Below are 15,310 nucleotides of genomic sequence, written 5' to 3'. Positions count from 1 at the left end.
CATGAAAACAATTTTCCCTAGTAATACACAAGTTGGTTTTTTAAATTATTATTATTATTATTATTATTAATTTTAATGAAAATTTACAGAGATTTTGGATTTCCATTCATTTATTGCTGCACTTTTCTCCCTGCCCACCCTCCCCTCCCATTCATTCTTCTCTTTGAAAACTAAAAGAAAAATTCTTTCATTGTTATACAATCCCTTACCCAAGGTCCACGCCACTATGCAGCCTTCATTCTGGACTCATGTCATGACAATAATACCTAATCATATATACCTTTTAAACAGTTCTCTTCCTCATCTGTTTCAATGCAATATACATAATTTGTTTTCTAACTAAAACAACGTGATGTGGTTTTTCTCATAAAGAGGAGAAAATAGTAACCCAAGCTAGTGGCTCAGTTGTTTTGGGATTTTTCGTAAGGGTTGATATAATATGCACAGAAGATTAACCATTTCTACCTGATGAATTCTAAGAAAAAGCAAGTCTAGGAAAAAAAATATAATTATCTGAGATTAGCTTTCCTTTTCTAACACTGGAAAAATAATCAAGAACAAACAGAAAAGTCTCTTAATAAGCCACTTGTAATTTTGCTTTAAAACATTCATTAAGTATAAACAAAGTACAAAAATGTCTTATTCTATGGACTAGAAATAACACTTTACACTAGAGAATACTGTCATTTTGTAGCAAAGAATCCAAAATTATTCTCAGAGATACTCCATATCGTTTCAGAGATTTCTAACAGAATGATGCCAATACATAGAATTTTAAGAATTATTGTTCTAACTGGCTTATAGTAAGGCCAAGGACATTGATTAAAAGCCTACCTGTAGATGTCTGCTGGGGATTTAACACCTATTTTAATCTAATAAATACAGTATTGTTTTTTCCATGAACAGATTCTTGGGAGGTAGAGTCTCAATGTCTCCTGACATCCAGTGCACTGATTGTATGTGTGTTTTTATGTGTATTGTCTCATGATAATGTAAAGTCTATTTTTCCATGCATGATTTGCTATTCAAAGCCTGAGAAGGACAAACTTATTTAGAGGGACAGTGGGATAAAATATGTGAAATGATACCTGGCTCAGAAAATCTAGCAAGTATACATACATAGAGTTCAAAGCTAAAACAAAACTCAGAAAAACTTAGAAAAAGAGGGTGCTATTTTTTAGGAGATAAATTTTGTATGTATGTTTATACAGAGTACAACTTGTAAGTGTTGTTGTTGTTGTTGTTATGTGCGGTCGAGTCGCCTGCGACTCATAGCGACCCTATGTACAACAGCCCTAAACTCCTCTCTGTCCTGTGCCAATCGCACTGTCTCTGACACTCCCATCCCAATTATCCCAGTTACTAAATCAATCCACCTCATAGAGGGCCTTCCTCTCCTGCGCCGTCCCTCCACCCTCCCAAGCATGATGTCCCTCTCTAAGGACCAGTATCTCCTCACAACATGTCCAAAGTAAGTTAGACGGAGCCTCAGAATCCTTGCCTCCAAGGAGCCACCTGGTTTAACCCTCTCCAGGACAAATCTGTTTGTTTTCCTAGCAGTCCATGGTATTCTCAATACTCTTCTCCAGCACCACAGCTCAAAGGCATCAATTCTCCTTCTACCCTCCTTGGTCATTGTCCAATTCTCTGATGCATAACAGGTGATTGCGAAGACCATGGCCTGTATCAGATGCACCTTAGTCTCCAGAGAGACACCACTGCTCTTCAGCACTTTGGAGAGGTCCCTAACAGCAGACTTTCCCATGGCAATGCACCTTTTAATTTCCTGGCTGCTGGTGCCAAGACTGTTGACTATGGAGCCAAGCAAACTAAAGCTGTGTACAATCTCAATCTCTTCACCATCAATCCTGATTGGTCCAGTGGTGAGAATCTTTGTCTTCTTGACATTGAGCCTCAATCCATATTGTAGGCTGCAGTCCTTGACCCTCTGCAGCAGGCGCTTCAGGTCCTCCTCAGTTTCAGCAAGCAGGGTTGTGTCATCCGCATAACGCAGATTGTTGATAAATCGTCCACCAATCTTGACCCCACATTTCTCCTCATAGAGCCCAGCCTCCCGGATAATCTGTTCTGCATATAGGTTGAAAAGGTATGGAGATAGGATGCATCCCTGGCGTACACCCTTCCCAATTTTGAACCATGCAGTGTTCCCTTGCTCTGTTCTGACGACTGCCTCCTGGTCCAAGTATAAGTTTCGCATTAGAACAATCAAGTGTTCTGGGATTCCCATTCTTCTCAGAGTCAGCCACAGTTTGTTATGATCTACACAGCCAAATGCCTTTGCATAGTCAATGAAACACAGATAGACAGGCAACTTTTAAGTAGATTACTTATTTTTCCATATAGGTTAAATAGGTATGGAGAAAAGTTATAACTCTGACACAGAGAAAAGTGTTCTCTTTCTCTTTCAGTATTCTCTTTCTCTGTTTCAATGCTTACTTTTTGGTCTTTGTATAGGTTTCTTGGTCTATATAGTTTCACATGAGTCCAAGAAAGTGTTCTGGGATTACCCTTCTTCTCAATCAATAGAAGCTATAATTTATTATGATCCACACATTCAGATGCCTTTACACAGTCTATAAAACAGAAGCAAAATCTTTCTAGTCTTATCTGCTTCTAGTTAAGGTCCATTTTATGTCAGAAATGGCCTCTTTTGAATTTAGTTTTAATTTCTGGAAGCTTCCTCTTGATATACTGTTCCAGCAGTACAGAGATGTATTGAGAAAATAACTTGAGAAGCCGGGCAATAGAGGAATGTGGCACAGGGATTCAGAAGACTCATCAACAACCTATGTAATGGAGCTATCACAAGATTGCTCCAGAAAATGAAGACTTAAAGCACTTACTGAAGATCAAAGACTATAGCCTCCAATATAGATTGCACCTCAATGTTAAGAAAATAAAAATCCTCACAACTGGGCTAATAGGCAACATCATGATAGATGAAGGAAAAAAAATGAGATTGTCAAGGGTTTACTTTTATTTGGATCCATAATCAGCACTCATGGTAGCAGCAGCCGAGAAATGAGAAGCTGTGCTGCATGTGACAAACTTGCTGTCCAGGACCTCTTTAAAGTTCTAAAGCGGAAGGATGTCAGCTTAAAGAATAAGATTTATATGTTCCAAGTCATGGTCTTTTCAATTGCTTAATATGCATGTAAAAGTTGGATGATGAATAAGGAAGATGGAAGAAAAATTAGTGACTCTGGATTATGTGTTGTTGAAGAATATTGCAACTGGGGTGCCCCTTTGGGCCAAGGATGGTGAAACTTTGTCTCACATACTCTGGGTATGATGTCAGGAAGTGTCAGCACTTTGAAAAAGACATGTTTGGAAGAGTAGAGAGTCAAGAAAGAACCAGAAGACCTTCAATGAGATGTATTGATACAGTGACTGCAATCTTGGCTTGAGTACGGCAGACAGATATTATTAGGAGGGGACAGGATCGGGGCAAGGTTTGTCTCTGTCATTCGTAGGGTTGCAGTGAGTCATGGCTGACTCAAAGACATTTGACAACAACTTATTTTGCACCAAGTATTTGTCAGTTAGTCACAAACAGGGATCTGTTATGTTGTGGTGGGCAAGTTTGACATCCTTACCCAGAAAGAACTTTTTACTTCAGACCTTATAAGGAAGTTATGTTCTTTCTCATAAGACATGTGTGGTTTGTAACTGAATACAAAATAATGTGAAATAATTGACTGCAGATATTTATTCAGTGTTATATTATCTGTCTTCTGCTCTGAAATTCTGTGCAGGAAACCTCAATCTCTAGAAGTCAGTTGAAAGAATATATGAAAGGACTGAGAAATGGGCTTCAGTATTCTGAATCAACGGGCTTAATTTAAGAACACAGACTAAGAACAAAATACATCCCATGAAGGCTAGGAATTACATTATTTTTGAATGACTTATTATCAGTTTTTAATATTTTGAATTAAAGACAGAGAAAGAAATTCTCAGATTAAACTATAAAGCTTGCTGCTATGAAGAGGATATGATATAAAGAAAGAAAACAATAGTTAATAAAACACTCACTGTTTTATAGAAGTAAAGACTTTAAAGACAACATGCATCTTCAGTGTGTATACACCAAAATGTGAGAGATAAGGAAGATAGATACATCAATTTGAAAGGAATGACTTGTTTTAAGTCAGAAAAATGTATGAACTACAACGTAGAGGCTAACTGAAGACTATATAGGCAAAAATAAAAAAGATGCTGAAATAGAGAATCCACCCCATATAACTAGGAGTATACCCCAGGATATGACATTTCTCATTAGACTCACTTCTGACCCATAGCAACCACTAACAGAGTTTCTGAGGCTATAAATCCTAACAGATTTAAGATCACCCATCTTCTTCCTGTGGAGCTACTAGTGAATTTGAAGTGCCAGAGACATTTGAACTTTGTAGTAGTATCAAACTCACTTAGCCACTGGCTCTGAGCAACATTCATAAGTCCTGGTGTTTTGTTTTTATGTGTCATCAAGTTGGAATGACTCATAGCTGACCCTCCAGTGGGTTTTCTAAAGGCTGTTAGATTTAAACTATCTAGACACTTGCTGAGCATTGGTGGACTAGTGGTAGGAAGCTGAGCTGCGATGCCGAAGGCATGCAGTTCAAATCCACCAGCTGCTCTGCGGGAGGAGGATGGGCAATCTCCTCCCATGTGATTAACTGCCTCCGAGTGGAAAGAAGAACCATACAGATAGAACAGGAAACATGGACCCAGAAAAACCACATCAGGAAAGCCTCTACCTCCAAAGACTCGCTATCCCAGCTCTGTGGTCTCCAGCTGACAGTTGTAAAGAAGACTACTTCTGTTACTTATTGACATGCTCCACCACTACAGGCATCAATCCGAGTCCCTCACCTAGTGTTTGGCACCCCCTCTTCTTTCATTACTAATGGAGATGGAATAGATCTTTAAAGTGTGAACATAGAAAAGGGACAGGTGTATAGCTGGAATCAAGTAAGAGATTGCTAAGAGATGACAGAAAAGTAGACCTCTTCTTTCTCTGCTTTCCCTTCAGTATCAAGAGTTACTTCCTGACTGGAAATTCTGCACAATCTCAGGTAAGAGGCATTGGAGGTTGGGATGATGAGGGTATTGGTAGCTTTAATATCTCCTGTTATTCTATGTGCATAATTCTCCTTTACTCAGCACTGTATCCTTGCTGAATTATCAGTAAGTTGTTATTGTTGTTGTTGATTGCCTTCAAGTCGTACACAACTCAGGAACAAAATGCCTGAAGCCCCCTACAACCATCAACATTTATCAAAGTTCAAAGAGTTTCCAGAGGCACGTTATTTAGGAAGTGGATGCCACTCCTGCTTCCAAAAGTAAGGAAGTATAAGTCTGTATTCTCACGTATAAGATATAGGTAGGTAATAGGCCATGGTCTTTCCAATCACTTGCTATGTATCTCAGAGCTGGACAATGAATAACTATGACAGAAAAAGAATTGATGTCTTGAGCTGTGGTGCTGGAGAAGGGCACTGAACATTCCATGGAGGGCCAAGAGACAGATATGTCTTGGAGAGGGTGCAGCTGGAGTGCTCTTTGGAGACAAGAAAGGTGAGGCTTGACCTCATATTCTTTGGGCATGTTGGTAAGGGGGGCCTCCTTGGAGAGGAACACCATGCTGGGAAAGGTGGCGGGTCAGTGAAGGAGAGGAAGACCTTCAACCAAGTGGATTGACACGATGACTGCTGCAATGGGTTTTTGTTGTGCAGGATAGAGCAGGGTTCAGATGCTGTGCTCACAGAGTTGCTATGAGTCATACTCAACTTGATGGCACCGAACAACAATAACAATAGGTGATAGGCCACCTGTTAGCGGACACTCCTGCTCACAATTCTAGGATCAAAGCATTCTTAGACTCACAGACACTTTGAAATATAGGATGTTTAGGTAAGACTCACACATTAAAGATAGAGGAGAAAAGCTGATGGATAATTAGTAATTTTGGTGAAAATAAAAATATTCACTTGTCATTCTAAAAAGTTCATTGTAAAAAGAGTGTACTAATAAATTATTTTTTAACTTAAATTCACCAGTGAAAGCTTTATAGATAGCTGCATTTGAGTTGTAAGGCTGATGAATTCTGAATATACCATGGACTGTCAGAAGAACAAATAAGTGAGCTTAGAAAACATATAACCAAAGCTATCCTTAGATGTGCCGGTGGTGAGACTTAGCTTGTTTACCTTGTACACGTGATCAAGAAACACCTGATGGTGGGCATTATGGACAAAAAAGGACATTATGGTTAGTAAAAGCAAGGGAGTCCTTGGTAAGAGGGATCCACATAGTTAATAAAACAATAGACTGAGGGAGCTCTGGTGGCGTAGTGGCAAGAAGTTGCACTGCAATCCCAGAGGTACGGGGTTTGAATCCACCAGATGCTCTGCCGGAGGAGGGGAAATCTCCTCCTGTACCAGTCAGATCTGATTTGATGGTACACTCACACACACTCACACACACACACACACACACACACCAATAGACTGAACATAGACAAGGATTGTGAAGACTGAACAGGTCTAACAATAACTTTTTGTTCTCTATAACATAAGGTCAACCCTGAGTTGGAGCTGACTTGAAGGCATCTAAAGTTCTGGTGGCCACTGCTAACCCCAAGTTTGAATCCATCAGCTGTTCCTCGGGAGAAAGATGAGCCACTCTCCTCCCGTGTGATTCACTGCCTTTGAAAACTCACTGGAGGGTCAGCTGTAAGTCAATTCCAACTCGAAGATACACAACAACCACGACAACAACCGCAACACTTTGTTTAAAAGTTCACCACACTTAAAAAAAAAAAATTAAGCTCTATTCATTGTGCCTTATCAGCTGGATAACCATGAAGGATAAGATTGAAAATATACAATGGAATGTATATACAATGTACACACATTTAACTTACACAAACTCTGAGCAATTAAAGCGAGAGAAAAAGGATTTTAAAATATGGATGCCTTAATTGTGCATTTTTATGCATATGCTGTATTTACTATGCAGTTGTTACCTGCCCCCAGAGGCAGCCTGGACTCAGGGCAGCCTCGTGCACAGCAGAAAGAAAAGCTGCAGATGGGGCCATTCGGATTCCCTAGCATTTTAAGGGGGGATTTTCTGAAAGAACTTAGCAGTCCTTTCTTCCAGTCCATTTTAATCCGGGAGCTCTGCTGAATCCTGTTCTTAGGATCAGAGCAGTACCTCCACTGACAGGTGAATGATGGGGGAATTGAACTCTAGTGTCCTGCAAAGAAGGCAAAAAATCTCCCACTGAGCCACCAACATCCTACCTATACATAGAAAATTAGACACTTTCTGTTACGATGTTGTGGAATATGACTTCCCTTTGAGTACCTTCAAGTGGTCACAGGTGAACACAGTTTTGAACTAAGGATTAAATGCAACCAGAACCTGTCTGTGGCAAGATAATTTCCCCTCTTCTGCTACCAATCATTTCTGCTAATTCTTCCACGTTCTTAATTTTACTCAGTAAAAGTGGGTTATTTTAATCTGCGGTCCTCAGGCCTGGTTTTAATTGCTTTTTGTCAAACATTCTTCTAAGTGGTATAGTACTGGTCTATTTGTTGTACAGAGGTAACTCATGGTTGCTGTCATGTTAGACACTGTCACACTGATGTGCCAAATGCGATAATGGTTACCCATGGTAGACAGTGTTTGGTGGAGCTTCCCAATTAAAACAAGCTTGGAAGCAAGAGTCGCATCTACTTCCAAAATGGCTTGCCTCTGGAAACTCTATGAATGTGGAGAAACGACAAAAGTTATACAAGTGTTCAGGTCTATCTTTCATAGGGTCACTATGCGTCTATGACTCGATGGCACTTCACAACAACAAAAGTATGTTAGTATTTTTCCTTTCCCTATACCTTGGACTCTTAAATCTTATATATGTTCCGAAGAGTGCATATAAAACCATGTTCTGAATGCTGTTCTTTATGGGAGACTTACAGGGCAATCGTGACTACGTGTAATTTGAGGTGTCTGCCTCCACCCATTCAACAGAGTTTTCTTAGGCTGTTGTTAATGTCAAAGTCTGCCAATAAAAACCAATGTAAAGATTTTTTGCCAGATACAAACCTGTAGATTTCAACATTCTTATTCCTTTGTCTCGCAAGTTTGGAGGCACTTGCTTCTCCAGCCACAATGATAGTGTTGTTTTCCATGACGACCCCAGTACACACAGTGCCTAAACCCTCTCCATACTTTGGAGACGAGATGAAATAGATCTTCCGTGACAAAGGAGCATAACAAAAACTGGCATCTCCATAGTTCTTATGCCTTGATCTGATTCCTGAAGAATTGTTGCCAATGCAAAGCAGAAGACTGGTGGTTTCCATGCCATAACGAAGATTTAGAGAATGCTGTTGGGGTGTCTTGATGGCTTTGAATGCATTTTGAATGATGTCAATGCAGCCTGCATCACACAGAAGCATTGTGTTCCTTTTTAGGGTTTGCCTTAAAAACGAAGGGTTTATAAGTTCCAATCTGACTTGCTTCAAAAGCTCAACAAGATGTTCTGTGCGCAATTCTGGGTTATAATTAACCCATCGCAGAACTAAGTCCAGAATGCTCTCCTCTCTAGATATGTTAAGATCATCTGATTTAATCAGTATCAGAAACTGGTGCACTTCAATATCCAGGATTTCGTCGTGTAAGCTCACCTCAGCAAAGTGCTGATATAAATATTTCTTTGATTGATCCGATAAATCTTCAGCTCCAATCTGCTTTGCAAAATAATAGATACCCACACAATTAGAAGCATCCATGTTGTCCATCATGTATCTCTGACACACATTAAAGATTTCTTCCATCTGCATAAAATAGGCAGCCATAGCTACAGTTTGCACATTATTGTTATTGATATCCAAAGCGGCGTTGTACATGTAATTTAGTATCACTGACACACTTTCTGCTGTAATGTCATGGAGTATGACTTCTCTTTGAGTACATTCAAGTAGCCCACAGGAAAACATAGCTTTGAAATAAGGACTAAATGCTGCCAAGATCAGTCTGTGACAAGGAAATTTCTCCTCTTCAGCTATAAGTACTACATCAATCATTTCTGCTAACTCTTTCATGTTCTTAATTTTATTCAGTAAATTCAAGCCATGTTGGTATTTTTCTTTCCCCTCGGTCTTGTACTCCATGATACACCCTTCGAGGATTCTAAGTAAGTCTTCTTTAAATTTAGCTTGATTTCTGAGAGGGCTATTTGCATGTCTGATTATTCACAAAGCAATAGAGAAGGCACAGTAACATCCCTGAGGGGAAGAACATAAAGAATTTCCTCTAAGAAAAAAAAATTCTCAACAATTTAATATTCAGTATAACAATTTAATATTTCTAAATCAATACTAAACACTAATTCCAGACAAATAAGCTTGACTTTAAGAGGACTCACTTGTATAAAAAAATACATGTATTATAACATACTCACACATAAAACAACATACTCACATGTATAACACCATACTCACAGGTATAAGAGCATACTCACATGTATAACAAAATACTCACTTGTATAAAAAAATTAATGTCTTTGATTATATTTATATATATATATATCAAATTATTAATGGCTAATACAGTATCTTCCTAATTAGTCATGGAGATTTTTCTAGGAGGACTGAAAAACCTACCCTCTCAAAGTAAAACAAAGAGAGAGTGATGAAGTGGGCACATTATGGTTCCATTTCTACTTCTCAAATACATTTCATCTGTCAGTATTAGATAATATTTTCTCTGAGGAGATGCACCATCATCAATCTAAGTGCATACAAAGGTTCATCACTCTAAATGCTCCCAAGAGCCCAGTCACAAATCTTGTTAGCTACACTCTTGAAGTGAGAAGGCTGGGGAAAATGTTTACTAAAATTCTGCTCAAACTTTGCTATAGAATAAATAATCCAAAACAGTGGATAATACACAAATCCTTTAGATTGTGCTTTGCAAAATATAATAAAATGTCTACTGATCTGGGAATTCAAAATGCTTGGAATATATAATTAAACCATCATAAAAAATTAGAAAAATGCATAAAAGCTCCCCAAATTTTCTATCCTCCTCCTTTGCTCAGATCTTTTGTAGCTCTAGTCTAATTAAAAGTCTAATTAGTTGTCTTCACCTTCCCTGGGGAAATGGAAATAGAATGTTTCAAGAAAGTTAATTAGCTGTCGTGATTTAAAAACCACATTCCAAGAATCAGAAACCTTCATGTGAGCAAAGAATCTCTATCATCCTTTCTGGTTCTTACTTGGCTAAAAATTGCATGCACCACGAATAAAAGTTGACACTTGAAAAGTTAGTAGCAGGAGTGAAGAAAGAAGGGGAGGCAATGATGTCGTAAAGTGAATGCAAAATTTGTCAGCTGTAAAGGTTAGAAATTTTCTCAATTTCTATAGCTTTGAAAAGCATTAGAAATCTTAGGTGTCACACGATGAGAAATGGCTCTTTTTTTAGAGTGTTGAGGTGAAGTTCATTTTCAAAACAAGTGCTATGCATGATAGGAATGTTTAATTATTCAGGCAGACCTCTTTTTTATTCCTTTCAAGCTTTGCTTAGGGTGCTTCACAGATACTGTTGTTTTGGGGGTTTTGTTTGTTTTAAACAAATTGACTGTCTGTGGCAATCCTGCAATTGGGCAGGTCTACTGGCAGCAAGAACCAGTCCTTGGAAAAGGACATCATGCTTGGAAGGATGGAGGAACAGTGAAGGAGAGGAAGATCCAGATGAGATGGATTATTAACTCAGTGACTGGAGAAATAGGATTAGGTCTGTCAGAGATGATGAAATTGGCTCACGATAGAGCAGGGTTCAGAGATGATGTACCTAGGGTCGCTATGAGTCGCAGGTGACTTGATGGCACATAACAGTAACAACAACAGCAACAACATTGGAAGCATTCTTTCCAACAACATGTTCTCACTTGGTGTACCTGGGTCACATTTTGGTAATTCTCCTAGTATCTCAAACTTTTTCATACTGCTATTGCACATTTACTAGACTATTGCTAAAGTATAAACATGACTTTTATATGTAGTAGGAAATCAATATCTGTGACTCACTTTATTGAGGAGATTTAAAATTAAGCCAGCATTATCTCTGAGGTGTGTCTGTCTAAGGGCACCTATAAAATCTAAAAAAGCACTGTGTTAAAGTGTGCAGAATTATTATTATAACTTGACAAACTTGGTATTTTTCCCCCTTTATTTTTGACCAGTCCCTGCAGAAGAACTCTAATCAGGGTAGAAACTAATCAAGTACAAACTGATAAAATTCCATTTCTTAGTCTTGGAACAAGAAGAAATCACAGCTTGATGGATTGTTCTGGCATTAAGAGCTCAGTTTTATTTCAGTAAAAACATAAGACTTTCTCTGGAAGAGCTTCCAGTTACAATTCATCCATTGATCTTTTGTTTCATGTTTTAACAAAAATAATCTAATTAAGAGGTCATTTTATTTCTAAATTATCCAGTACTATTTTATGACTAGGTAAAATCATATTTATTATTTAGGGTTCTTTATATAAAAACACATCAATGAACTTTCTAGATGGTAGCTTTATTTGCAAATCATAAGTATTATATGAAAAAAAGAATTGCCTAAGGTAGTTGTAGGAGCACTGGTGGTAGAACAGGTTAAGTACCGGTTTCTACGTGGAAGATCAGATATTTGAATTCTTCAGCTCCTCTATGGGAGAAACACAAAGCCATCTGCTTCCATAAAGATTCCCTAAGTAAAACTTGTTCTCTGTCCTGCACGGTTACTTTGAATAAAAACTCAACAGTTTGGTTGTTGTTGTTATTGTTGTTGTATGTTATCGAGTCGGAACAGACATGTAGTTGAGCCTCAGCTCAGAGGCAGTAAATGCCACAGATTACCCATTCTTCTGCAAAGATTTGGGTTTGGGTTAAGGTAATTGTAATATAATTGCATTGCAGTGAACTACTTCATGTAGCTCTTCTAGCTATGATCTTTGTAGATCTCACCAGAAGGAAAATATGCAAAGATGAGCTCTCATTAGATGGGAGCTATGTAAATGTGAGGTGTCTGTGACCCTAAAAGGGGACGGAATTGCTTGTTAATAATGCAAAGTACTTTCGTAGGGTGGGACCATAGGTGGAATGCTAAATGTAGACCAGTCATTTTAAAATGCGGCATCTCGCATGTGGGGAGGGGGTGGATCTCAAATTCATCAAGAGCCACAAGTCAAAGGCATCTTTTGATCTGAGATCCTGTGCTGAAATGCTTTGACCCAGGAAACTGGAAATCCTGTTTCTGCAATGGCAGAATTGCAGCAGAAAAGCAGTGGCAACAGAACCAGAAGAATTAGGAGACCATTTTGAGACCGGGGTGTGTGGGCTTCTTTCTGGCCTACTGAGTAAGATGCTGAGTGCCTTTGGGACAAGAGGTTTGGATGTCTTTTAGCATTTGTCAGAGATTTAGATTCGCACACGGAGCAAAATGCCTTCAAATTTATTAGCTTTGCTTATTAGAGTCGAGTGGCTTTGTAACATTTTCCCATGTTACCACCTAGACTGAAAGAGACCAAGGCTGATGCTAAGAGCCCAATGACCAGAGGAGCTGGTTTGAGAGCCCAGCTGAAGAGAGAGGCTGTCCTAATCTTAGAACTCTACCCTGAGTTGCTCCTGATCCTGAAACAGAAATTGTTACTTTCTTAACCAACCCCATAATTGTACCTGCTAAATGTAAAATATTTACTGCACTACTTGACTTACTCTTGTATCTGAGGATGTGCTCAAGAAAGAAGGTCAAAATGTATTTTCTTCACCTGTCTGTGTTGGATATCAATCACACCCCCCCCCTCTTTCTGCTGGTTCAGTGCCATGGCCACAAAGAACTCACAATGGCCAATTTTCATTAAATGGCCACAACATTGACAGGTGAAGAAAATGAGTCTCAACCTTCTCTCCTGAGCACGCTCTCTGATGTAAGGGTCAGCAAACAAGAGTAGCACATATTTTAGGTTTGGCAGTACATTATTGTAGTGCAAAAGCACTCAGAGGCAATATTTAAACAAAAGATTATCACTTGTTCCAATAAAACTTTATTTGTAGATACTGAAGCTTGAATTTAATATATTTCAATCAAAATATCTTCATGATAAGTCATGAAGTCTTCTTTAGATTTTTAAAAGGACTTTAAAAATATAAAGTTAATTATCAGTTCACTGATCTGTCTTCTTTAGATGTCTAAAAGACCTTTAAAACTATAAAGTTAATTATCAGTTCACTGCATGCGCTGTGCAAAAACAAGTGGTGGGTTGTCAACTCTCATACTAGGTTTTTCAGTAATTCTATTTTATAGATAAATTAATAGGATAAGATTTTCTGTCTGAGTACCCAATCTCCAATTTTCTGCTGAAACCCAGCTAAAGAGTTTTCAGAAGGGCAATTAATCATTTGATTATCCCCAGGGCTTTCCAATATAAATTCAAACACTGCCTTCAACAACAACAAAAAAAACCACATAAAATACTTTGAAAACAGAAATAATGGTTTTGAACAATCTTTGGGGGAAATTAATTTTATTTTTTCAATATTATCTTTTTTAAATTGGCTTCATTAAGTCATATAGACCTTCTTTTATAACAACAGTGATTAATTGTATTATGATTATTTATTTACAACATCTAGTTAGAATTTTGTACCTTCTTTCCCTCACCGGACTCATCCATTTGTAAATCTCTGCTCTCTCCCTCCCCCGCCTGTTCCTGTCAACTCTCTGCAATTGGTTCTATGTGTAAACTTTTCCTTAGTCTTTTTCTCTGCTTCCTCCTTCTGCCCTTCCTCATCCCTCTTCTATCAGTTACGCCTGTGCTGTTCCAGACTGTTAATTGCAATACACAGATTGTCTGGTTGTTCATTCATTTCAGGTTGATCTTCCCTTTGGCTATTCCATTACAATGTTCATTGTTTATCCATTCTATTTCTGCTCCCCCTGACCTCCCTGAAACCATCTTACTTATATAACAGTGGTCTTCTACAGTGTTTGTCTCTTTGTGATGAGTCATTTCACTCAGCATAGTGTCCTCTAGATTCATGCATGTTGCATATGCTTCATAAATCCCTCATTGTTTTTCAATGATGTGTAATCTGTTTTGTGAATGTACAAGTGTTTCCCAGACATTCATGTGTTGATGGCCACCTGGACTGCATTCATCTTCTTGTTTTTGTGAATAATGCTGCAATAAACATAGGTAAGACTATATCTTTGTTGAACATAGATGGATCTTGGCTGAAGGCAGAAAGTACCAATGTCTGTGTTTCACTGACCATGCAAAGACATTTGACTGTATGGCTCACAACAAACTGTGGTTAACTCTGAGAAGAATGGGAATCCCAGAACACTTGATCATGCTACTGCAAAACCTATACTTGGACCAGGAGGCAGTCGTTAGAACAGAGCAAGGAAATACTGCATGGTTCAAAATCAGAAACTGTGTACATAAGGGATGTGTGCTATCACCATACCTTTTCAATCTATATGCAGAAAAGATCAACCAGGAGGCTAAGCTCTATTAGGAGAAATGTGGCACCAGGATTGGTGGAAGATTCTTCAACAACCTGCCTTATGCAGATGACACAACCTTTGCTGAAACCGAGGAGGACTTGAAGTGCTTGTTGCTGAAGATCAAGACTGCAGCCTTCAAAATGGATTGAAGCTTAACATGAAGAAAACAAAGATTCTTGTCACTGAGCCAATTGGCAGCATCATGATAGATGGTAAAGAGATTGAGATTGTTAACAGCTTTAGTTTGCTTGGCTTCACAATCAACACTCTTGATACCAGCAGCCAGGAAATGAAAAGATGAATTGCCTTGGGAAAGTCTGCTGTCAGGGACCACTCCAGAGAACTGAAGAGCAATGACGTCAGTCTGGAGACTAAGGTGTACCCGATCCAGGCCATAGTCTTTGAAATTGCTTACTATGCATCAGAAATCTGGACAATAACTAGAGATGATAGAAGGAGAATTGATGCCTTTGAGTTGTGGTGCTGGACTGCTAGGAGAACAAACAGGTTCATCCTAGAGAGAGTGAGACCAGGGTGCTCCTTGGAGGCAAGGATTCTGAAGCTTCATCTGACATACTTTGTACGTGTTGCAAGATGGGACCAATCCTTGGAGAGGGATATGTTGCTTGGGAAGGTGGAGGGACAGCACAAGAGAGGAAGACCTTCAATGAGATAGGTTGACTCAGTGACTGGGGTAATGGGAGTAGGTATGTTAGAAACA

The 15,310-nt window shown here is 38.7% G+C and overlaps 1 protein-coding gene across 1 annotated transcript in view; it reads right to left on the bottom strand.

Moving 5' to 3' along the window:
- The window catches only part of KBTBD12 (kelch repeat and BTB (POZ) domain containing 12), a 128,725-nt gene extending 119,522 nt beyond the window's left edge, over nucleotides 1–9,203 (bottom strand). Inside the window, exons 1-3 of the mRNA XM_006895207.1 lie at nucleotides 8,134–9,203; nucleotides 7,240–7,282; nucleotides 7,052–7,132 (exon numbers count right to left, since the gene is read on the bottom strand). Coding sequence (XP_006895269.1) covers nucleotides 7,052–7,132; nucleotides 7,240–7,282; nucleotides 8,134–9,203 — 1,194 coding nt within the window. The remainder of the gene's footprint in view (nucleotides 1–7,051; nucleotides 7,133–7,239; nucleotides 7,283–8,133) is intronic.
- Between the last annotated feature and the right edge of the window lie 6,107 nt (nucleotides 9,204–15,310).

The sequence above is a fragment of the Elephantulus edwardii genome, unplaced genomic scaffold, assembly GCF_000299155.1.
Source record: "Elephantulus edwardii isolate Elephantulus edwardi_28Jun2011 unplaced genomic scaffold, EleEdw1.0 scaffold00161, whole genome shotgun sequence".
In the NCBI taxonomy this organism is placed as follows: Eukaryota; Metazoa; Chordata; class Mammalia; order Macroscelidea; family Macroscelididae; genus Elephantulus; species Elephantulus edwardii.
The sequence above is the reverse complement of the archived record's forward strand: the minus strand, read 5'-3'. Positions and strand labels throughout refer to the sequence as shown.